General features: G+C 44.0%; 1 protein-coding gene across 3 annotated transcripts in view; it reads right to left on the bottom strand.

Annotated features, from left to right (window-relative positions):
• The window catches only part of ELL (elongation factor for RNA polymerase II), a 54,043-nt gene continuing 28,387 nt past the window's right edge, over positions 1–25,656 (bottom strand). Inside the window, exons 3-13 of one of the 3 annotated variants that reach the window (XR_012831780.1) lie at positions 21,895–22,016; positions 21,436–21,599; positions 18,256–18,509; positions 15,028–15,152; positions 12,442–12,538; positions 8,851–9,352; positions 5,729–5,795; positions 3,513–3,684; positions 2,547–2,591; positions 853–1,504; positions 1–20 (exon numbers count right to left, since the gene is read on the bottom strand). Coding sequence is in view for 2 of the 3 variants with exons in the window: in XM_075723784.1 (XP_075579899.1) it covers positions 1,400–1,504; positions 2,547–2,591; positions 3,513–3,684; positions 5,729–5,795; positions 8,851–9,352; positions 12,442–12,538; positions 15,028–15,152; positions 18,256–18,509; positions 21,436–21,599; positions 21,895–22,016 (1,653 nt within the window). In the remaining variant the exon portion in view is untranslated. Of the gene's footprint in view, positions 21–363; positions 1,505–2,546; positions 2,592–3,512; positions 3,685–5,728; positions 5,796–8,850; positions 9,353–12,441; positions 12,539–15,027; positions 15,153–18,255; positions 18,510–21,435; positions 21,600–21,894; positions 22,017–25,656 lie in introns of those variants that run through there. The other 2 variants (XM_075723784.1, XM_075723785.1) reach the window with 2 other exon arrangements.

The following is a 25,656-nucleotide window of genomic DNA, read 5'->3' as shown; positions in this document are numbered from 1 at the left end:
AAGAAGTCAAATCACACAGGCTGGCAGGATTAAAAGGGGAGAGGGGAGAGAAAGAAATAGCAGAGTTAAAGGACACCTTTGTGCTTTTTGGCGTGTTTCTCACACCCTGGCCATACTCTAAAAATGTTCCCTTCAAGTCCAAAAAAAAAAAAACCAAAAAAAAAAAAACCCCAAGAAGAAAGACCGCACCGAGAAGCTGGCTAGATAATGCGCAACAGTGGAAGTGACCCGCATGGGAAAACGCTACCTTACTTCTCTCACGCTCGGGCGCCTGTTCTGAGAATGATTTTCTGCTGCTGCTTCTTTGGAAAGACACAAAAACCAGAAGAAAGCATTGCCCCCCCACCCCCCCCCCCCTCTTACGGGTCAGTACAGGTAATAAAATAACTTCTCTGGGTAACTATCCAATAAGCTTTAGTAATACTGCAGTTGTAAGACAGGAAAGGTTCTGAAACACTTGGCCTAAAAGGAAAAGGGAGGCACAGTTTTAGAAAAAGATGCTTTTTTTTTTTTTTTTTTGTACAAAAATAGACCATAGTCTCATTAGCAATTAATAAAATTGGCTGCCTTGGTATAAAATTATAAAAGTCAAAGACAGACAGGTCTCAATCTTCCCAGCACTGATACGTGAAGGTTAATGCAGGCAGACTGGACCGCGCATGCTGGAGAGGCCACTGCAAAACGTTTACGCCTGCTGCTTCCAAACGCACAAGCGGATTAAAAAAAATTTTTTTTTTTTTTTTTTTCCCTTTTTTACATGAAGGATCCACTTCTGCACTGCACAAGGCACTCAGTGCAGATCCCCGGGCTGATCCCCTCCTACTGACACAACCACCTCAAGAGAGCACACACCGGAGATGACAAAAGCAGGAACAAACAACGAGAGCTCTGGGTACTTGGTGTATTTAACGCGGTGCCATGTAGAGCAGACAGCTTGCATATGAACAGTCGCAGGTGCCAGAGAAGGAGGTAACCTAGCAGCATTCCAGTTCCTCACCATTTGAAGGACAATTTGTAACCCAGTGGACCTGGGCCAGGGGTAATTACACTTCATGCCAAACTTTAATCCATGAAAACTACTGATTCTTAACCTTTGGGAGCTTCGTTCACTTTAGGCAAGTTTTCCCTTAAGTGTCAAACGCTGGCTTCAAATAAGCAGATTTTGTCATTTGTTACATTCCGACATTCAGAGAGGCTAAAACCCGAGTGGACCGTGCCGGGCGCTGGGCTTGCGACCCGGCTCAGACACGGACATGACAGATTCGGCATCGTAAGTAATCCCCAAATTCTTCAACCACGAGGATTTAATGCTCGTCTCTGAAAGGAATCTAGCTGTATAAAAGGGAACGTAACGTCCAGGTGACTTTTTTTTGCCCTACCCAGTCCGGATCAGTGCCAGCTAAAACTGCTGTTGGTCATACTCTGCTATCAGTTTTTTAATATGAGCCAGTTTGTTGTGGAGGTATTCGCAGCGGTTCTTCTCTTGGCTGTAATTGGGGTTAGTCTGTAAAGAAAAATGAAAATGCAGTGATGGAAGGCGATTCTCCAGAACTCGGCGACATCTATGCTGAACCCAGACAAAGCTGTTAGGCCTCAGAGCACACATGTATGACCAAGGAATGCAGCTTTTCCAGCTGGAGGAGTAGCTACCCATTTAAGATGGACCTACTCTGCTCAAACAAGGCAAAGAACAAAATCCCTTGTCATCAATACCCAGCTCCAGGAGCCTCATCACGGGGCAACGAGTGCACCTTGAGGGAGGCTCAGCCTAACGTGAGGCAGCTGGGCCACCACGCATTAGCTTCCAGCAAGCATCGCATGCCCTTTGCCCCATGTGAGCACTCAATTGTGCAAGTCCGGGAGCTTTAAAACAAAGATGAACTTGCAACACACAGGGAATCTCTTCAAAAAGCTCCTAAATCCCTCAGGGACAGCAGAGCTCAGGGCCATATTCGTAGATTTTACAGAAACCAAACCCCACCCCTGGAGTATGGATGCCCCAGCCTGCCTCGGCATTTCTACCTCATCCAGCTAAACCATAAATCCCTCCAGTCAACAACTGTTGCTTTTACATATACATACAGAGATGTAAAGTATTCGGCGTGCCCCACACACCAAAAAGCCCCGCTGAGCCCCGCAGGGGACCTGTGTACCCAAGTGATTCATTTGGAGACTGCACTCAAACCGTACCCCATATACCAGCAGACCCCAAGACCTGGAGGATCCTCTTATCGCTCAGCCTGCGCATCTGAAACACAAACTGTTCTTTCACTTGACGGGACAAAGGCACTAATTTAACACATTTCTTTCTGGTGCTAGCACGCCGCTAACTCAGCTGAATGCTCCCCAGGATCCAAGGAGCAGTCTCAACTCCCCACAAACCCTTTCTGATCCAGGGAGGGATTGCTTTTTGGACAAGCTCGTGCTGAACAAAGATCTGCTAGAAAGCTTCAGAGACTGGCTTTTTAACTTGGCAAGTACCCATCTCTTTCAGTCACTAGGGGCACCACCCAAAAGACTTTTTGTGGCCAGCTATTTTTACTTACCTTTTTAATTTTCCGATATTCCTGTAAAATTTGATCGTGGATGGTCTAAAAAGGAAAAGATAGCTTATTATTTTCAAAGGAGCCAACAGTCCTGCAACCTACTGCAGTGGGCAACCATTTACTGATGGCTCAATGTACACATTTCTCCAAATACTGACCCAAAATCTACTCCCTCCATAACTTCCCCCATAAGATCTGATGGCTACAACCAGTCTTGCTGACCCCATGACTATACTGGTGCTGACACCAGAAGCACTGGAAGGATCAGGCCCACTCCCCAGCCATGAGAAGTACCTGTAACAGGCACTTGGGCTGGCAGGATAATTGACATTTCCTCCACAGCTCCAACTAATTTTTCCCTGAGATATAAAAATAATTCAGTGCGGAATCACTGAATTTCTCAAAGAGAGGGGAAGGACGTTTGAGGGAGGAAACAGTGCTTAGTACAGTAGGTGCTCCGTAAAAATCTGTTTATTATACTCAGTGAGACTTAGTTTCTCAAGATAATGAATAGTTAAAGCTCTTTTAAAATCAGTCTGACAAGTCGAATAATGCTACATTATTAAGATCAAAGATTCCAGAGAAACAGATGACCCCGTACTAACTCCCCTTCCAGCCCCGATACACTACCATATGTGCGAATATGAATTTTCTGGCTGGGATACACTAATAGCTTCCAGCAGCTTTTGGCTAAAGACACCAATTGTCTCACTGAGGCCTTTCCTTGTCAACAAGTACCATGATGTGTGCTCCAGCTTGAAAACGAAAGAACGCAGAGCTGTTTTAAGAACAGTCTACAAAGCTGTCAGCTGCGTGCACGTTCGGCATCCACCAGTTCGGGGCTCTGGGCAGTATGTTTTAGACACCAACCCATCCCAAACAGCCCCGCATACAGAGCGACTAAACCGAGCCGTAGCATTGCCGCTCGCAGAAAGAGCTTTTTGAAAGATCTATTTCTGTTTCTACCTTATATTCTTCAGAGCCCTGCAAAAGTTGCTTCAGCTTGGCATCTAACTGCGTAAACCGTCGAGTTATCCTCTCTATCCGAGCGTGCAAGTCTCTGTACTCGTTGTATTCTGCATTGAAGTCATTTTTGTAACTCTGACGCTGCTCCGAAGAGGAAATGGCTGCGTATTTTCTGGAGGGAGAATAATTTAGTTAATCAGTTTAGTAAGTCTTCTCTCCAGACAGCGCGAATACTGCGATGCCAAAACCAGGATGACAATTCTACCAGGTGACTGCATTTGAAAACAAATACAGTCTCTTACGATTTGCATTATGGTAGCACGGAGGTAACTGTCAGGATTATTGCCTTGACCTCTGTGTAAAACAAGACAGTGCTTGCTCCCATGATTTCCTATCTATGCCAGATAAGGTGGAATATGCAGGTACAGCAAAGCCTGGGAGCAGCTGAGGGTGTAGGAGGACATTCAGATAGCACTGCTACAGCTTTTCTAACTCCTACTGTCCCGCAGAACATGGAGTTCTGCATCTGTGCCAGACCTTGGAACAGCAGGAATACGATGCTTCCAGTTTTAAGTCTTTAAAGGAACACAAAAAGCATTCAGCTATCGTTGCAAAATGCTCGCAGTACGACTATGTGGCAAGCACGTGACAAGAAACCACACTGAACAGACTGAATATTGTCTGCACCACCTTCTGAAGATACCCAACGTGAAGTGAACACAAGAGCTCGTATTTAACAGCTGCGCCTCTGAGGCTCTTTGAAAGTTATTCAGCTCAACGAAAAGCCATTAAACCTGGCATTTTGCAGAAAGCTCAGCAGCCAGTCCTCTCTGATAGTCATCATGTACAAAAAGATGAGTTTTACCATCAGTTTTGCCACCTTGCTCTGTCTGCAGCAGTGCCAGCTCAGTGCATGAACACATGGAAGCTAACTTAGGTATCACATTAAGGGAAAACTTTCAGTCCGTTAACCTGAATGCACTCTAGCCTCCAAGAACTGACTCCTTGCTAGGGGATGGTATAAATAAGCATCTACGCAGGATACACTACTATGAGATAAGGAAGTTGTCCTCGCCAGTATGAAACATATGCCTCCATGATCAAACCAGCAGTGACAGCTCTTAAAATTTAAGGAGCTGACCATCAAAACAGTCAGATCACACCAAAAGGTGAGACAACAGACCTTACAGGAGTTCATAAACCCTACAGGACTGCTTTGGAGATGGACCGAGGAGCTGTAATACCCCTTTATAGGAGGGATCAGCACACCCGTTGTAAGCTAAAACCCCCAGCCATCCACATTCTTCTGAATGATACTAGAAATGTCAACTTGAAGCGGTTTGTATGGTTCTTACAGCCCAGCAAACCACAGTTTTGTAACTGTACAAGAATCCTATATATCCTCTAGTCAACTCCAGTGGCTGCTCCTGCAGAGCCAAGAGTGGATGCCTCCTCCTCCTCCTCCATCTCTTCCCTCTGAGCGATCACAGCACAGCCAAACCAGATCTGATGGTGTTAAAAATCCAGGCTGAGACGTGCACAGGGAATATCACCCACAGCTACACTTTTTCGCTATCACAGAGCTTTGTTTATAACAGGTTTGGTTTTATGCAGATTTTTGGCTTTATGCACAGGGATTTTCGTGCTTCAGCAGACAAGTATATTGTTTAATTAACCTCAAGGGGATCTGATTAAAAAGTCAAGAGGTGAAACAACTCACATCCTAACCCACGGGTTATAACCTCCCCATGAAGAATATTTCATTGGTTTATGTAGATGATCTTGGCTCTGAACAGGGGAAGAATTAGCTAACCTCTCAAAATCCTTTCTTGCCCTGTCTTCCATAACATTAAAGCAGATCATTTCCTCTCAAAGTTTCCAGCTGTAACATGGCGATGTTTAATCCTTTCAAACCCTTCAAGGTATGCAATGTTTCTTGAAGTACTTTAACATTCGGTTTATAGGGAGATAACCTTGAACTCCACAAGGAGGTAAAGAACAGATCTGGTATCAAATTGATCTGGTATCAAATTAGTCTCGGGAACTATCTGCAGAGTTGGATTTACTTTTTTTTTTTTTTTTTTTTTTTTTTTAAAAACACACCTCACAAACTTCTATCAAGTCACAATGAAGTCCAACAAAAATCCCCAGTACATTGTGATTTTTAGCTTGAAGCATGATCCCAAAGGGATGAAGCAACTGATAAATATACTTACAATAAATAATCTGGCATTTCTGAAGTTGATGTTGGTACGCTAGAATTATTGCATGTTCCATTTAAACCTGAAAAAATAAAAACTTGTTTATAGACATCCTTAAACTTTAAAGCTCTATGCAATTAAACTTCAAATTCATAAACTTATCTGCAATATACAGTTTATCGAATTCTAAAGGATTTCTGTTTTGCTTTGAACTGACAAAGATAGAAGATCCACAACAGGGTGGCTGAAACTTCAAGGCTTCTCTAGTATTTGTCTGTCAGCAAAACAACATCAACATTAGCCAATGCACTGAGTAGCAAAAAACCTTAGTTTAACTGGTTTATAAACACTGCCTGCAGGGTGGGATAACACTGGTATCACCACTGCTGAAGTGCAAAACAAATTTATGAGTCCAGATGAGCAGAACGGAGAGCTGCGCAGGGTGTACATTCTTTTCTCCCGATTCTACGCTATATAGATTCCTACTATTAATACTCCAGGTTCAGATTTCTACTATTAATACTCCAGACTCCTATAGGGTACAACAGAGAGCTTTATAAGGCGTGCAGCCTTTTCCTCACATAGCCCTACTGCCCCGCAGACAAATCAAAGTGCTCTCTGCTGTATGAAGTTGAAGAAACGTGACTCAAACAAGGCTCAGCTAAGAAAATTTAGGAGTTTAAGGGACCAAAGACCTCAGGCAGAACGGGATTCTGAACGCGAGCCTAAACCAGACTCCATCCTCAACGTAAACCAAACACTGCCTTATTAGTTCGGAGGAAGAAAGCAGTTGCGTACAGGTTTGAAAAGGGATATTTCTCATAAACTGTGTGTTATACTGAAAGTCCTAGTCAGAAAGTCAACTGTATCCGTGAGAAGGCAGCAAAATGAGAGGCAAGTGGAGAAGGCTGCAAAGGATTTCACTCAACCGCTTTGCAAAAGTGTTTTTCTTCTTTCCTCTTGTTTTCAAGTCTGTTACTTAGAGCAAGCAGTACCTTGATTGCCCAATTTCCCCAGATGCACAGGAAGGGTATGCATGAGCCCCAAGCCTCACCCATCCCTACGCTCACCTACGTTACTTCACGGTTATTCTCCCAGATAAACTGTAGGGAGCATGAAATGCTCAAGTAATAGACACAGGCATGTAAAAGCAATAACCTAATTATATCCCTTTAAAAATCAATTTTTCTCTGTAATTCCACAGAAAGGCTTTCCTGAGCAGAATGGAAGAATGGCAGAAAAAACAGTGTCATTATAAACACCCCAGTCTCAAATTCCTACTGCAGATGTTTGCAGACAATTCTGCTTTTGTCCTTACCTGACCACCAGCGTGAAAGACGGAGAACGGGCAAGGAAGACCGTGGAGGAGGAAGGGAGAAAAGGAGGTTTATTTTGCCTATGAGTGCCACCTACTGTCTGCTGGAAGGACCCCAAAGGTCCCTCCACCGCCTCTCGGACAAACCTCCCAGGAGAAACTCCGCTTCCCTGCAGCCCCTGGCCCAAGGGGGACGTAGGGAAGGCTGCCAGCCATTCGCTGCAGACAAAAGGAGCAGGATTAGGCCCATGCTATCCGCATGAAGTTAAGGCGCAGAAGGAAAAGATCCCAACTCAGATGCGAGCTGGCTGTACGAGATCCAAGCAGCCACTGACCACATCCTGTTTATGATTGCTCCCAAGTCCAGCTCAGATTCGTTGCCTCGCATACACCAGCGGCGCAGCAGGAACAAAACTCGACTCCTACTAATTAACAAAGAGCCAGTCATTAAACTGTGTTTTTAAAGCAAAGCAGAAAAGGTGATAAAGGGTCAGCAACTTCATGAAGAAAGAATTCAGGGTATTTTGGTATTTATAAGAAACACTGATAAAAATATGCATCTAGAGAGAGAATGTGTGTATATCTATCCACTACCGTTCAAGACGCAAGGTACACAGGGAAGAAAAACAACATCCACAGAAAAAACTAGGATTGACACAAAAAGTTAAGATCAAAGTAGAAGTATCTGAAGAGCATGGTTCTGCAGTGCCCCACGATGATCAGGACTATGGACGGTCACTAAAAATCACCGGTGAGCAATGAAAATGCGTTTTGTAGGCGCTACAAAGACTGTGGGGAAGGTGAGAACTAATATCATACTAACCTCAATACCCTAGGAAGCTCTCCTTTTCCAGAAATTCAACAATTTAGTTTCCATTTCAAGTTACTGTCCTTTTTGAGCCAAAATTGGATGATTTTCATGCGCCAAGCATGAAGATGAACTCAGCATCAGAAAGCAGTAACAGGGCAAAGGAAAACAAGATGGATGCAAAAAAGAAATTTAACAGCAGATCGGGACTGCAATATTCCTAGAGGCTGCAGGGGAAGTCCTACTGCTCTGGGGAGTTGTAAGAAAGCCTAACGAAACAGCAGAAAACAGGAAAGCTGCAGGCACTGGCAAGGGAACGGATCGGATTAGCCAACATATATTCTCTGCTCTAACTTGTAAGAGTATGTAGAACAGACTTAGAAATATACTGATTTGATGGAAAACATTTTCATCGCATCTCAACAGGTAACGGATTCACGGTTGTGTTAGTCCCCGAAAAAATAAATTTGGAGTAATAGTGGGATACAACAGGGAAGCTCTTTCAGCCTGAAAGAGTTGGCTGTACTCTGCTCTAACAGCGTTTATCACAAGACTTATCTATCATTTCTTTTGTATCCAATATTAAAAGCTTTTGTGACTAACTTTTCATTACCGAGTTAAAAATCAATACAAGTCATCACAATACCAAACACAAGCAGAAGAGCTGTAAGTAATCAAGCAGCGCTGCTTTTTCCAACAGATCTTGATGTCTGCTGTTCATCCCCATATATTAATAAGGCTTTTAATTTAACAAGGAGAAACATGACACGGTCTGAGGCAGTTCCAAACAGCATGAAAGGTTAAACAGGAAAAACCTGATATCCTCTTTTGAGAGGAAGCGCATTTGTTGATTTGTAGGTAGGGGCAGCGATACTATTTCGTTAACCACACAGCCTCTGCAAGTGGACACGCAACCTCCTTCCTCAAACAGATTTAGGGCAGAAATCATACACAGCCGATACCGATATTATCTTAGCACAAGCCGTACGGGAGGACCTCTCGGACCATACGTACCTGTGACCTGTTCCTGGGGAACACTAACTAAGTCAGCATTTTTTATTACTTCACAGTCCTGCTTCTCCTCTTTGCATTTCTCTTCATTTTTCTTCTCCTTTCTCTCCTTTTCCTTGTCTTTGTGCTTTTTGGATTTTTTCTTGGTTTTTACATACGAGCTGCAATTGTGCTTGCTCGTTTGGGGACAGTCTGTTGATAAAGGATGAGTCAGTCTGTCAGCCGTCTCCGGGTTCTCACAGTCTCTGCCGTTGTGAGTCAGGTCATTGCTGACATCCGAAAGGGGATCGTGAGGCCTCGGCAGCTCCAGCACCGGGAGGCTGGAGCTGGAGCTCACCGACTCCGGCAGAGCCGGCGGCAGGGCAGGGGCAGGGGCAGGGGCATCCTTCCCGTTGGAGGAATTCAGTTTCCCGTTGAAAGTGGGCTGAGTTCTATGAGCCAAATGTGAGATCCTGGGCTTTTTGTTGGCCAGGGGATCGATAAACTCCAGAGGCTGGGATCGTTTCTGGGGAGAAAAAAAGGAGAAAAAAAGAAAAAAAAAATCTTGAAGTCTCGAGGCCAGAATTCTGGGTGCTGTTACCACTAGGTGGTGGTGCAATATCAGAGAACAAGGGAGCGTCCCTGCAGAGAGCTCTGCTGTCAAGGAGAGCTGCCAGCAAGGGTCCCAGCTCAGAGGCTGCTCCTGGACACCAGCTGCAGGACCGGCAGGTCCTACAGAAGCTGATCCATCCCAAGCCGCTTCCTGACAATCCTGACAGCCGCTCTGGAGCCCGCAGCTCGGTGGGAGAGCTTATAGAAACCCACCATTACATCAGCAATTATCGATCTCCTGCACTATTCATACACAGGCCATGCAACCCAGCCTGCTCTCGTTGCATCTTATTTCAAATCTAGCCCTTCAGAAGGAAAACCCCATCCTTCACCCTCCCCCCGTGCCAGCCACTTAGCAGAGAATGGAAACAACCATAAAAACATCTGTCCTTCTGGTCGTGGCATGGCATTTAGAGCACCTCAAAGCCCCTGCGAAGGAAAGATGTGCTCAGGCCTCTGGAGCAGGGAGAGATTCGCAAGTTCTGCATTTTATTCCCAACTGATTTTACCAACTCTGTGGTCAACAACTTTACCCTTGCAATACCACTCCTTCCTCTTCTCAAGAAAGAGGCATTTCCTGGAAGAGGTGAGAAAGTGTCAACTGTTAAGTTCTCAGAATTTAAGGCAAAAGAGGACATCTGCAGCACTTTTAAAAGCCACGTCAGACGGGCCAACAGGACCCGAGTATCCCTTTCTTAAATAAGAAGTGCAGAGAGAGAAGTGGTTCCCAGCTGTCCCCATCAGCCCGACCTGGACAGTCACGGGCAGGGCGTGGAGGAGCTCTGTGTGCCCACACCTCCCAGCAAGCAGTTGCCTACGGACTGCGGGTTAGCCTGGGGAAGCTGCACCACGGAAGAACCCATCCATCAGTCAGCAGAAAGGAGAGCTCAACGCAGAGCCAGAACTACGGCTGTCAGGCTCAGTCCAGCCTGAGCCAGCCAAAATTACCTTGGACAGCCATCAGTGCAGCAGTGTGTGCCTGCCTGGCAGCGCAGGGCTGCAGAAACTCTGAGGAAAGATTATTTAGTGCCCAGAAGAAAACAAACGATAGTTCTGGTTATTTCTTTTGGATATTTTATTGTTTTCTGTATGTCTCAGGCAGGACTGCGATGTGGTTTTTTTGCAAACACAGAAGTGCAGCTGGATGCACGGCTGCTTTGCCAGGGAGGCACCAATTCACTCCTTTCCCCCCCCAGTTATTATTTCTCTCTGCTAACTCCAGGGGTCTCAAGGACACCGCTCAGCAACAACAATCCTACTTCCCACCTGTCAAGGCAATTAAGAAGAGGAGCTGCTCATGCTGCCACAGAGCTCAAGGGGCAAGGACAGCACGTCGAACCGGCTCTGCAACATCCCTGACTGCTTTCCCAGCAGAACACAAGCAGTGTCCATCTCCCAAAAGGAGGGGCCATTCACTGTGTCTACAGGTCTCAGGTGACAGACCTAAAAACTGCCATCTTCTACTCACCTTTCTCTAACACCAGCAAATACCACCTTCACCAACTTTACCTCTTCGGTTATGAAGTGGAATGTGCATGCGATACCTGCTCTGCCATGCTTCCTTAGACTTACCAGACCAACCTTTTTCCCTGCCTTCGTTCCACAATTAAACTTTCCCAAAATATTTTGCATTCCAGACTACCAAATCCCAGTCCTCTGCTGGGACTGCAACCATTAGCAGGCATCCCTTCTCTAAATAGAAACTACAGCTATAGAGTATCAAAAAAATTATGGCTTACAATAAAAAGCTGTCTGTGGTTTGCTGTCTGACACAAGCCACGTTAGAAGCACTGCTGGAAACATTTATATTCCATGTTTGGTTGCCCCTGTTTCACCAGCCTTTTCTAGATCCAAACCAATCAACCACCCAAAGTTTCAACTGGGTAATCTCAAGAGACCAGAAACATCCCCTACAGACCTTTGCGTCTTTCAAAATATGTACAGCCAGAAGCGAGATGATTTTTCAACCTACATTTTTTCAGAATCACTTTAAGAAAAACCCAAGACCAGACTCTTAGCAGCATTACGTCTTTCCAAGCTAACTCGAACGAAGGGGATCATTCTTTATTCACCAGGAACATGCCCACAGCAGAGCAGGAGAGGATTTGGAATTAGCTACCTGGCAAACAAGTTGCACAGTTCTTGTTCTCAATAGAGAACTGCCTCCCTCTCACTGCCAGAAAGCACATAATTTCTTTACCTGCTAATATTCTTTGCCACTAATCCTCAGTGCGTCTGTCCAGACAAGTAGGCATTACACATTCCATTGGCAGGAGGAGAATAAATACTCAACTTGTCTGGGCTGACCCACAGCAGAGAAAGCAAGCCGGCATTTCACAATGCTAGCAAGAAATGCCTGCGCTAAGAGATACCAAGAGGAGCGGGGACAGACTCTGCTTAACACGCAAGCAAACGCAGCTCCTTCGCAGTTCATTATCATGGAAAAACAACTAAAACATGCTTTTCACAGCTCCGTGCACTGGCATCTCAACAAATCAAAGAGCAGACCAACCTGCCCCTGATCTGTCACGGCAATTAGGTTGCAAAAGGTCAAGGTCTTTAATAACTCAACCGTGTTTGGGAGCTACTTATTACTGCTTCGTTCCAGTCAATTATTAGTAATGAGTAAAACACAAGCTCATTCTCCCAGGAACTCCAAGAGGGATACAGGCACTGTGAAAGGAACTTACCCCTTAAAACTAAACCTAAGACACACTGTCAGAGATCCTCCCCATAGGCCATCGCTGAACCATGTCCAGAGGAGAAACAGATGCCGAGGAAACCCAGAATTAGACTCTAACTTAATAAAATAGAAAAAAAAACCAAAACCCCCAACAACCTATTGACCTAACAGCCTCCAGCAGCAGGTGATTATGGCACGCAGACAGGCGGAACGGCTCAGCCTGGACCTACATCCAGCAACCAACTCCATCAAGAGCAGATGGAGCCAATTGCTGGCTCTGCGCTAGCCGGAGCCACCACCCTTGGAGAGCGATCACCTACCTGAGGAGGAGAGCTGGAGTTCACATTGTCTTTTGGTGGACTCAGGGAAGGCGCTTCTCCTTGAAAACCGCTACTGTTCTGTGGCTGACAGAGTTTCCTGAAAAACAGAATTTAGGGCTGTTCAAATGCCATGCTTGACAAGCCAACAGATGGTATTTCAGATCTTCCTGCAGAGCAAAGAGCCTTTTTGTGGGCTCAAATTCTGACTGCTTGAAGATGCCGTGAAAGTAGCTCATTCAGGCACTTACAGTTTCAATCTTGAACAACATCTAGGAAGAAGAAACTCCTAAATATCAATATCAACAGTGCACCAGCTTTGCCCTACTCTTCTGACACCAGCCAGATTGCCCGTATATTAATCACCCAGGAAAAACTACTGTTGCATCAAGTTGCAGCTGTCAAACTGAAAAAAAATTTCAAGGTTAAAGGTTTTACTAAACTAGCTCTGCAGTCATTTTGTCACCAGCTGTACAGCCTAAATAAGCAACATCTAAATTCTTCCACAAGAGGCTATAATCAGCTTTAAAGCACACATATTTTTCAAACATTGGGAATATTATTTCACAGATAGAGCCCACGACTTTACAAGGTTTTCTTTTAACCCGAGCTTGAACCTTCAGCCATATTGCAGCAACATTTAGATGCCTGCAGTATCACCGCCGTTCTGGCCTCAGTTGCTGCTTTGTTTAATTTTTATTTAGAACAATGTCAACAGCCACAGATCAACTCAAGGAAAGTACTCAGAGACTGTGAAAACAGGAAGGGTAGCAGTGATATTCCATAAGCACTGCAGTGAAAGTGGCTTTTTGGATGCTGTTTGACTAGACCGAGCAACCTTGTCACATCTCCTAACATGTTAATTATGGATTTAAAAAAAAGTGAATGAAAGACGACGACTTTCAATTCAGCGGCTTTTGTAACAGCGCAAAAACATTTCACTACAATGGTGAAAGAAGGATGGAAAACACAAACAACACGAGGAAAATGAGTTAGTCTGACATGGGCACTTAGATATAGTTTTAATATTTGCAGATGTGCTAATTATCGCAGCCGATGAACCATCGAGTGGCAACCAGACCTGAAAACCGAGAGGACATTTAACAATTGGCTGGACCTAGGCAACGACGCAGACTTCCACAGCCAGCTACGTAAAGTCCTACGTCTGGTGCCTGTGCCCTTTTTGTGAATGTTTTTCTACTGTCTTCAACCCTACATGTTTTTTCCATTTTGTAGCCTCATTACCTGCATTGGCTGAGCGGGTCTTTGTTTGTACAGTTGAATACATCCTTTCCAAGGTCTATTTTTAGACCTTCGCATAACTGAATGCCACAATTCTAGAAAAAGCAGTAAACATCGCTTTCTACAGGGAGAAATTAACTTTTTTTGAAAGCCATAAAGATTGCATGGCAGTTGTATTTTTCCATTTAATTATAATTCAACATCAAGGCCATTTAAACGAGTCTGATTTTCTTTAGCACGCCAGAGCACTTCAAGTGCAAGTTTCTGTTGGTTTAACAAAGTCTCATCTCCAAGCCAACTGTGCTTTCAAATCATGGAAACTGTTCAAACAGAGCATGCTCTACTTAATCTTACCAAAAGCGCAATAAAATAAGTCTCAAAAACAAATCAAGTAAAATCTCTATCTGCATTACAAAATCCGTACCAAATCAGTACAAACACACTGAAAACCCAGAGAGGGAAACATAAACACTCAGAGTAGAATTCTCCTTTAGAAACCTGGGAAATACGTTCTCTTTCCCTGCTGCCTGCCAGCCAAGAGCTTCCGAGCTTGGAGGCTTCACCTAAGGAAAAATATCTGTAGAGGGAAAAAATCTTTAGCAACCAATGAGACAAAGCTACCATCTCAACTAACTCTGTTAAGGGCTATTTTCAGGGAGGAACGTGAGAACAGGTATCCCTTGGGCAGTGGGGATTACACCGTATGGGCAGCAGGACAACCTGCACGTGCTTTAGGGGACTTATCCCTAAAACATCCATCCCCAAACATGGGGACATCCAAATAACGCTACAGAAATTGAGCGGCAGAGCCTCCAGAGCAAACAGCTCAAGAGGAACAGGGCCGTTGCCCGGAACAGAGCGCAGAAGCGGCTGAGCAGGACAGCTAGGGGATGTGGCCGCAGGGTAACGTCCCTCTCCTCGCCTTGAACAAACACGGCAGCCTGCACAGGAAGCCGTGTACAAGAAGATATGGAAAAAGGAAAGGAGACTTTCAATGGAGAGTTGAGCTGGACACATTTGCCTTAATCCATTCATCTCCCAGGATTTTAAACCACCATTAACTTTTAACTGTAACAGCCTCTGCTCCTCATCCAGGTTTTTCCCGTAGCTTTTAGTATGATGATTTAAGGCAACCTAGGACTATCCGAAGAGTGCCTCCACTTTGATATTCAAGTTTAGTCAATGTCTACAGCTGCCTGGATGATAAACAGATTTGCTTTATGTTAAAATAAGTCAAACACTCAACTTACCATCCTTCTACTGACTCCAGTTACCCTGATTTATAGCAACTGACCTGGCCCAGTATTCAAGCTCCAGATGATATTACAGAGAAGATGGAATAATTACCGAACAAGTATCCTCTTCAGCAACTGCTGATCTCCTTCAGAGTAGCCAGGCCAGTCCTTCTGCACTTCTTTGTATACGCAATCTTTCAGTGTGAAAGTGCTGTCCTTGGCACTCAAATTTGCCACCTGAAAGAAAAGTAATTTGCAAAAAAACTGTTAGGGTTTAATTTTCTCGCTTATTCTAACAAAAGATATCTAAGATGTAGGCAAAATCTCAGCAGACTTCGCAGCGGTTAGTAGTGTCAGAGAACGAGTAGAGACTTTATACCTCATCTCCTAATTATTTAGATTATTTAATCAAACTGTGCCTTTCCTTTTGCCTTGTCACTGCACCAGTTTATTGCGTTTCAAAAGCATATCCAATTTACTAGGAAACAAGTTACATGTAAACAGATTATTCAGCTTGGATAGTCTGGAATGGTACAAATCAGTTTATGGAAATACCTGGAAATAACCCTAGTGGGAACAGGCAGTTCACTTATCACACCTGTCCGATAGCTCAAATGGTGCAGTTTATTAGCTGCGAGAGGAACTCTTGCGGCGATAGCCTAGTTAACAATTGCCAGAAGATAATTTCTCACTAACAAGGCAGTAAAACAGGTGACAGAAAGCTACTTTCTCAAGGAGCAGTGAAGAGAATGCCTCGCAGATATAATGCATTGGGGAGCTTGCAGGTTACACTGTGCAGTTCAGTGCATTAGGATCATCTGCTGGATTTCATGCAGGAAAACTTTTCTGAGGACTACTTCAGGGCACGAACAAAAACCTGTGATTACCAGCTTATAACCCAGGGTTTTACAATAAAGCATTGCACTTAAATCACGTGCTGCAGTTAGCTCAGTACACTTGCATGAGAAGCTTTGTGACATTTTGTCCAATTCTATCATGTGTAGTTTCCCCACAAAACTCTGCATGGTGCCTACACGGAGAGGAAACACTGCTGGAACCGGCAGAATTGTATTAGAATGGAAACAACTTGTTAAGAGTTTTCCCACTTTAATCAGTCTTTCCACAGCTTGACTGAAAATTTAACTTCTTGCTGCTGGTTACACGTCTGAAAAATACAATGTTAGCACAAACCAAAAAGCCCCAATTAAGTTTTCACAGATACCGTACTGTCTTAGTGAACCCTTCTTAGGTGACTCTAGAGCACTGCGAGTTTAGGAAGAAAACAAAGCCTTAAATTTGTTTTTATCGAAGGGATATGGAGGCAGAGGTGCCAAATGCTGTGCCCACAGCCAGGCTGACCAACTGGCAAAGCCAGCAACCGTGTCCCAAACTCACTGCTTTAGCCGCCCCGTTTGCCGACTGTATTACACTTGAAAGTGGAAGATGCTTTTATTCAGTCAGTGGAGATACCGTGCATCTGTTCAAGGATTAGCATTCTCCATTGCTCGCTCCATTCACGAGACGGTTGTGCTTATGAATTTCTATTATCCACGCAGCAGTAAGATAGCCTCAGAAAAGCAAGTGAGGGAGTGGAAAGTCTTGAATTAACTGAAGATGCTGTTAATCCCTCTGCTTTTAATTTAGGGAGACTATGACCTAATATTAAAAATCTGTGAATTTAAAGGCAAAAAGCTGCAGAACTAATACAGCAAAGCTCTCCTGATAAGCAAAAAAATAAAAAGCACAGTTATCAGTTTACATGATGAACACTGTTTTTCCTTTCAGTTCTGTCAGCTTTCCAAAATCCTGAGCCAAAATACAAGAAGAATTTGAGCTGTGTTTTACATTTAGATATCCCAGTAAACATGCCCAAGAGACAAAAGCAAAGCTAGGTTCTTTTTCACAAACTCTCCGAGAATCGCTCCGGTTACTGCCTCTTCCTACAGCGGGAGACACGCTGCTCGGCAAGGCTTGTAGCCCAGGCAGAAGAACAACGCCGATTCTCTCCGCACAGAGGCTGCGAGCTGCCACCTCCTTGTTTTGCTGGTGTGGGACTCTGCAAGCTCCACCCCAGGCCTCCCAAAAATAGAAACCTTGCAAAATGAGGCAAAAAGGCCAGCAGGAACACAAAAGTCCTATGAGAGATGCAAGAGTACAATGAAACCCACACCTAGACATATTTAGACATGTAGCTTTAATGCAGCCTGTAATTTTTAGCTTATCTGTGCCTGCCTGCGGATGGGAGCCCTGGTAGCACTGAAAGATTACGTTTACGAGCAATACATTTCCAGCCAAATCAGCATTTAGCCTAATCAGGCTGACACTGTGGACACTGCCAAACACACCACTTGCCTGCTAGGGGGTTGTGAGAGCATCAATAAAAGGTGATTATCAGAGACAGTATTTCTAGCATTAAACCTATTTATAGCATCCAAAAGGGTGCTCAAAAGAATTCTAGCACTGCTGGAAAATTAAGGGCTACAGGATTAAAATCTAGGGAAGGAGCAATAACTAATTGTGCCAGCAATAACTCCATTTTCAATATGACCTGCCCTGTGCCCTTGGACAAACTAACTCCTCACGGTGTCATTCTTTTCAGCTATGGAAAGGAGTAAAAAAAAAAAAAAATCCAATCCAGGAGAGGGCAGCTGCAAAATTTAAGTAAATATCCATGATGCGTTTTGCACTGAGAGCGCAATAAAGGTATTTACTGCAATTCCTAAAATGGCACCTTCAACATGACTCAAAGTGTTAAGAACTGATTCAGCTTGAAGACAGCTTTCACACTTGATATACAAATAATATGCTTTGCAAGAAGCTGCATGATCTTCATACCTAACCAGCTGCACTTCTTAAGCAGGAAAGGCATGGGTGTGAACAATACGAAGAAGATGTAAAGCTGAGTGGAGAGGGACATATTTTTTCTTTCACATAGGAAACATTATATGTATCAATACAGAATGTGTTCCTTTACGTCCATGTTAATAAAATACAGAATAGATTTAAAGGTTCTAACAAATCGAGCTGCTCGTAGATCCTCTGTTAGACATTCTCCCCACAACCAACCAAAAGTGTTCCTCTTAAGTGACTGATCTGGTGAACCGAAATCATACAGCTTAGTTGCATACAACAAAACCCGAGGCATATACACGAGAGGCTTCTGCTATCTCTAACAAAATAGTAACGTGAACTGCAAACTTCTGTCGGACACGGCCTTTAGAGAAACAATCAGCCGCAGCTTTGACATACACAGGTTACGTTCAGACTAATACAGAAGGTACTCCCATTCTGAGAAGACATTTCCCTTTACCTAAATTGTTGCCTTCATCAGAGTACAAACCTGTTGCAGAAGGTTGTCCAGCAAATCCTTGTCCTGCTGAGAAAGTCCATCCTTCTGCAATCTGAGAATAAGTTCAGGTTTCTTATAAGGCTTTAGTGCCAGTAAGTGCACAACCCTATCTTTGAAGGGTCTCTGAGAAATCGCACTATTGCCTCTCTTTATTGCACTGGCAAGGTTGACTGGCGTTGGGCGCTTCCTGGAGGGAACAGCATCGGAAGCTCCTGGTGCAGGTTTACGCACCTGAACCTTTTTGCCTAAAATGAGATGAGAATAGTGAACTGCAGCAGTCACCTTGCAAAGGCCAGTGGTCTGTCAGCACGTATATGGAGTTCATCACACCACCTGAAGTGCCCGAAGATGACAATGAAGGACAAACACAACCAGCAACACCATCCGCTCCGATACGCCGCCGGAACAATTATCCCATGAGTTTTATGATTCATGACAAGCTTGTAACAAGTAAACAGCAACACCAAGCTCTGGGAACCTGAGTATTATTGGCCACAAGCTTACATAAAGCTCTCTTTGTTTGCCAGCTTTTCATTTATCCCAAGTGCATGTATCCCCATGGTTAATCTAACCATTTTTTCCCTCCCTATGAGAAGAAAATTCTGCATTATTATGTAGAAGAGTCAAAATATGGAGCGGAAAGACCAGAACTGGTCAACGAGTGGCTCCCTGCTGCTGATCTCAGCAAAAATGCTACTCCAGCAGATGTTTCTGCTTTAGAACAATAGGAACTTTATGGGGCTGGGTCCACCTCCCTTCCCCCCCGCCAAACACAGCCACATGAATGGGGTCTAACACCGATACATTAGCCTATTCAGTAGTGTGCTGCCTATTCTAACAGAAGAACCCCTTTCTACATTGCAGTAATAACTGCTTCACCCTCCAATTACATTTATGTATACGTGAGAACATAAAGCTGCCTCTAAAGTTCATCCTGAGCCCTCAGAGGCAGCTTCCTCAACTCTGTCCCAAATGTGGTTCTTGGTTTCTGACAGCATTATACAAGAATTCATTTTCCCACTTCTATTGAAAAACAGCTTTAACTAGAACCCTCACAAAAAGTCCCGCATCACTTACTAAAGCGCAAATCAAAGAATTTTACTATTTTGAAATATGAAACAGGTCATGACGCCAGGTTCCTGCTACCAAAGGCGAAACCAGCAGATCAAAAATGTGTAGGTTCTGAGGTCTAGAACATGGAGATGCAATCAATAATCACTCCGGTTCAAGAAAGTGACCTTCACTAGGACAAACAACATCCAGCATCTACTGCAAGAATTTTGGAGGTTTATTTCAGCACGGCAATTCTCCACTGCTAGGAAGCAATGTTTTCAACTGAGTCATCTGAAGATACTGGTGATTGTCTGCTGTGTTTATTTTACTGAAATGTAGACTGCATAACTGAGCCCCCATTTCCTGGCTTTTTATTATGCACCACGCTGATGCAATTTAGTACGACCCATCATCGGCAGGGCTGAGTTAAGGCGAGAGGGAGAAAAACAACAATTCACATGTTAGACATCCCAAAATTCAGAGGTCAACTGGACTTCATTTCCCGAAATGGGACAAGAGAAGATTCGTCAGCTTTCTAGAACTCCCTTAACTCTTGCCAGGTCATGAACAGCAAAAACACATTGGACATTTCCACTTAAGGCTGGAGCCAAAATGTGTAATGATAGGAAAAGAAAAAACTAAGTTAAGCCAGAACACGAGGGCTTTTAAAATATTTATACATGTGCATATATAGAGATGTACACACACACACACACACACATTTAGTGTATATATAAGCACAGATATCCCCCTACGGACATATCTATCTATTTACATATATATTTGTTCAAGTGTTGGTTCACATCTATACTGTTCTGTTGATCTCCAATTTCAACATTCATATAAATTCTTCCACATCTGAGCTGCCTGGAATGACTCCACTGACGTTTTAAGTGCTGAGCTCCGTGTTCTCACGGAAATGTGAGAGCCAGCCTTCTCCCTCCAGACTAGCCTGCATCAGCTGATGGTGCTGGCACACCAAATACGTGCGTACCGCGCAAGAGGACTGTCCTTGCCCAGGCTGCTCCTTCTTGGACCAGTGCTTTCCTCCCGTCTTCAACGCTGACATCTTATACATGCAGCACGCACTCCACTCCACTGCTTTTTACATGGCTGTACCTCCATTTCAGAGCAGTAAACATTTTAGCAAGAGTATTTTTAAATCAAAAGTTTTACTCCATCTTTCCGGGAAGCAATTTGCTTGGAGAATCTTCTCCCTCGCAAGCCTAACAACTTCATCCACTTACTGTAATGTTCTCAAATATAAGCTAAACAAAATAATCTTCTAGTCTACAGGAAATCAATGCATTTCCTTCCTGATTACTATCTTATTTCTCAGCTTTGAGCACTTGGCTGATAAAACAATGAGTCAGGGTCAGTTCTACATTTTGCAACTCACGATTCTCGTCACAGACATCCTCCGAGAAGAGACTGGCTACAGATCACATGGGCTGCAGAAAAAACAGCTGGCTCAAAAAAAAAAAAAACCCTCTGTCTTCTGGTTAATATTTGTGCCTCAAGTTTGTGATCAGACTGAGCTTAGCCAGGGACCTGAGCCCAAAGCTTCTTCTGGAGCCCACTGCTATGTGCCACAGTTTTATCTCCTCCCCTACCACTCTCCTTTCATTGTCACAGTAAGATGCTTTGTGTAAGGCTGCAGTCCGCAGCTCTGCTTCAGCCTTTTTGTTTATTAACACAAGCGCTCTGCTAGCTGCATCCTAGATGTTGCGTGTTATGGGCTCAAGTGCAGGCACACACCAGATGTGTAACAACAGCGGTGGTACATTTTAGCTGACTTTGCTAGGAGCACAGACACTTCTGATGGATCAGCAGTATGCTCTCAGCATCACTGCATGACAAATATGAAATAATGCCAGAGGGTGATGCGACTGCACACAGACAATCCTCAGAGGCCACGCAAACACCACCACACATGTTCTAGGGTGAAGATGGAAGCCTGAAGAAGTCACAATACAAGGAGAGTAGCACCCTAATAAAGCAGACACCCAGAAGGAACTACCGTGTACTTGTTAAAGACTTTCATGGGCAAGCAAAACAAACGTCAGCATTAGACTTCGGAAGCTAGTGAAGACACCCCCAAATCAAGCTGCTGCTTACCTACGTATCTGCCCCCCGGTTTAATGACGATAGCGCTCCGGCTGCGAGTCTCCTCCTCTGCCTGTGCCATGCTTTGCCTTGCCTTCTGGTAGGAATCATCAGTAGCGCACACGGTGATTTTATCCTGTATGCTTCCAAGGCAATCCAAATGGATATTGCCATTGCTGCAAAAGAAATGCAATGGAAAAGATACTCCCAACACTACAAACGGGCACATCTCTGTCACTGGTGAATAACTGAGGTTGCATTATCTAAATAGGAGGGGACAGAAAGAAGCTGGGAGGTAAACAGATTCTTCTGTGAGTGCGTCCTTACCCAAATATACACACGCAAACAGATTAGAAAGACTCTAAAAAGAAAGAACACGTATTAAGTTTTGTTCACGTTTGTCAGGGGAAGATTTTACAGAAGACAAGACATCAAAAAAAGGGCTAGGTTTTCTTTTGCTCTACCACTCACCTAGATACATACTGCTGGATACAGTCAAAACTCCCTTGGGGGCTGTCCTTGCCAATATTTGAAAGATAAAATGTGAAAGTCCGCACTTCTGTAGGTCGATCAGGCCTTGGAATTGCGATGTGCTGTTTGGAAGGAGAAAAGTATTGGTCACTTGGGTAGCCCACGCTAACACAAAATTCAGTTTTTCAGCAGTCACTATGCTTTATAGCCATTTTGCAACCCACTACAAGTAAAGCATATGGATTACTGCATAGGAGACTATGAAGAGCAAGAAGCTACAAGAAGGATTCAAGTCAGCAAAACTAAACGCACTGAAAAGACAAGGTAACAGAGGGAGACAGATGTAAAGTACAGCTAAGACGACAGCTATGTCTGTAACAGAACAGAGATCTGAGCTGGCGGCCTGCTGCCTTTCAAAGTGGAGCCCACAATAATCTTGTTCTAGGAATCTGACCCAATTCTATTGATTCAGGCTCAGACTTGCTACCACTGTTTATATTCAATTTAAAGCACTTGAGGCTTGTTTCTTCAGAATTAGTGATCCAGCACTAAACATAGCACAAGCCAGGTCACTAGGTAGCATGCTTATTCTTTTTTAAGAGATTATAATTCCATAACAAGATTTCATGGCTCACAGTAGTGTGACGCTGCTGCTAAATTAAATATTTAATCAAGCATTAAGTGTGCTCCACAGACAACTCTACAGTGACCTGCATTGTTTTTCTTCCCCCAGCCATTCATTTTTCAAAAGGGAAACTGTTTCTCCTCTGCATTCAAGATCTGACATAAATCTCAGCATCTGAGCTCTACTATCACGTCAATATTTGATAATTAAGATGGCTTCCAGAAAGGGAGACAGAAGGAACATCAGCTTCAACCTATTTTAGGCTACACTCTACCACACAGATTTATATTTACCCAGATTGCCACATATATGCACAAAATACACATGCCTAGCCAGCCAGCTCGTGGCATCCACATATGAGTGTGCTCCGTGAAAGATTACTGCTGCTACAGAAGGGTTTTAGGTGGTTTCCCTTTGACCTCAGACGTCTACAGCAGCCTGGAAACCCGGTGCATCTGTGCCACTTTGCTAAACCACAGGGATGTTCTCGGAACCGGCAAGAAACGCTTGTGTGACCTGCACTGAGCTGAGCCAGTGCAGCATTTTCCATTTACTCTCCGGAAGGACGGGCTATCCTCCAGCCAGCCCTCAAAACAGACTTCCCTTCTTTCGAAACGGCAAGCCAAGAAACCGAGACTCGAGCGATACAGAAGGAGAAGTTATCCCCTGCACGGTCCCAGGATCCGGATCTAAAAATACTCGGAGCAGATTCGGTGGCGATCCGGGCGCTGACGGGCAGCGCTGACCCTCCGGCAGCAGCAGCTGAGCCCCGTTATCTCCCCTGCCAAACGTGCGCCGGCAGCCTTGAGCCCTTAATCTGTCCGGGCACCCTCTGCCCCCACCCATCCAGAACAAATAAAATTCTCTTCTGCTTTACAAGCGAGCTGAGAATATGCACAAAGTCAAAGTTATGTAAACAGTAGATTGTGGGTATTTTACAGCTGGCACCGTTCACCCGCTAGTTAATGTGCTGGGAACGGGGCAAGAAGGTGAACGCCACGGGTCTGCTCGGCTTCTAGCGCCGTGCGCTGGGGGAGCGAGCTGTGCCGCACGTGACGGGTTTGTAAAATACAACCTGGAGGATGCAACCAAATCATACGTTCACATACTAAAATAACTTGCCTTAGCTCCTGATTTACCACTGTAAAAAACGGCTGCTCTGAGAGCCCCGACTTTGGCATTTTTGTAGAGTTTCTGCAGCTTCTTCAAAGGATGTAAAATGAGACTTCAGAGTTAAATGTTGCTCGTTCCAGTACTGAAAAGTGTAACATATGCAAACTGGCCGTTATCTAGGAATTATTTTTAGCTGAAACAGAAGGTTTCTCAAGCCACCAAATCAGCATGGTAACTGCTTTGAGGGAGCCCTAATTTTGGTGCCGAGTATTACACCAGTAACCATAGACACTTAAAAATAGCTCAGTACAGATGTTACTTCTGTTTTTTTTTTCCTTTCAAGTAATATTCATCTGTGTACAGCTCATTCTGAATGGCAATTTCACCTTCCTCTATTAATATCAGCACAAGTTCATCCCAAGAAAAAGGGGAAAACGTCATATTTTCCAATCACGTAAAGTTAAGGCATTTTGATCCTAAGAGTCATATTCAAGAAAGCTGCATGAACAGACGTGTATTTGGCAGCCGAAGGGTTTTTCTCCCCCCAGTTCAGTTCTTTCCCTACTCCCCCCATCTCAGCCCCACCCCCGTAAGCACCTGCAAATGCGACCCAAGCCAACGTCTAATTCTGCACATGCTTTTACTGAAACAGAAGCATCTTCAGCCTTTCTTGTGAGTTGCGCACTCCAACCACCACTGTTCGGAATGCGTTGGTACTCAAGCTCTTGAATTCTCATTCACATGCATGTTGAAACAAGCAAAATGCTTCAGCCTCCATATAAACTTACAAAAGTATCCAAGAAAATCCAGTTCATGATGAAAAAGTAATCTTAAGGAATACCCAGCTAGTCCCGCTCTAGCATCGCAAAGCACAGTAACACTGCTAATTCCGACCTAGTTGCTACTATTGAAATTCTGATCATTGCACAAATTATTGCGCTGAAGAAGTAATTAACAAGACTAGCATTGCTATAAAGAAATACATCCCGAGGCAAAGATCATTTACAGTCCATAGTTTATAGACACTCTCCTGAGATTCGATCCAGACCAGGATCCATGCAGGAGGTTTCGTCCCGACACCGAAACAGCTGTTTTATTTCGGGCTAGAACCACCAACATCCTCCTTTCAGTGCCCGGCCAAGAGCTGCCACCTTGCTGACCCCACGTTTTATTCCTGGCCAATTCCCTTCTCCGGTTAATTAGAATATTAAACGTGAAAGTTTTTTTTCTGTGTATTAGAAGCTGAGAGTATCCTTGACAGCATTCACTAGACTAACACTGGGAATAGGTTAAAAAAAAAAACAAAACCAAGATATGGACACAGTAATTTAAAAGCTCCGCAAATAATGAGATTCAACAGGTCAGGAGGCTTCTAGAGAATTAAATTAAATTAAGGAAGCAGCAGTTTGTTTTAAACTCTTATTTTATGTCCTGCTTCTCCCAACCATCAAGTATTTTTAAGTTTTTCCTTCCTGTAAGAGGGATATTTACACAGAAAAGTCACACTATTAAAATCTTGTATCACCGGACACTGCTTTAAAACACACTCTGACATCTGTGCTACATACAAAACCTACCACCCTCAAACCCAACATTTATTAGGAAGCAACAAATTGGTGAATTAAGGTATAGTGGAAGAAAGCGTATTCCAAAAATAAATAGCTAAACAAATACGTTTTAATGTCATCATCCGAATTTGAGAATGCGTTAAATTGTCTTTTCAGTCCAATTGATAGGAGGCTCACTAGAAAGAATTTAAAGCCCTGCCGTCAATTCCTTAAAGCAGGGCACAATCGTGACATATATGAGTACTACACTTAAAAACAGATGGTTACACAGCTGCCAGCTTCTTGTCATACCCAGTAAAAATAATAATAAAAGGACAAAGAGCTCTTTCTATCTGCCCCAATTGAACTGGATCTCGCTTTCTTCAAAGCTCTACCTTTGGCCTTTACTCGACAGTGCAATTAATTAAACAGCTGAAAACGAGGGAAGCGGAGGTCAGTGCTGCGCTGCCAACATCC

This window comes from Pelecanus crispus, chromosome 20, assembly GCF_030463565.1.
Source record: "Pelecanus crispus isolate bPelCri1 chromosome 20, bPelCri1.pri, whole genome shotgun sequence".
Taxonomy (NCBI): Eukaryota; Metazoa; Chordata; class Aves; order Pelecaniformes; family Pelecanidae; genus Pelecanus; species Pelecanus crispus.
The sequence above is the reverse complement of the archived record's forward strand: the minus strand, read 5'-3'. Positions and strand labels throughout refer to the sequence as shown.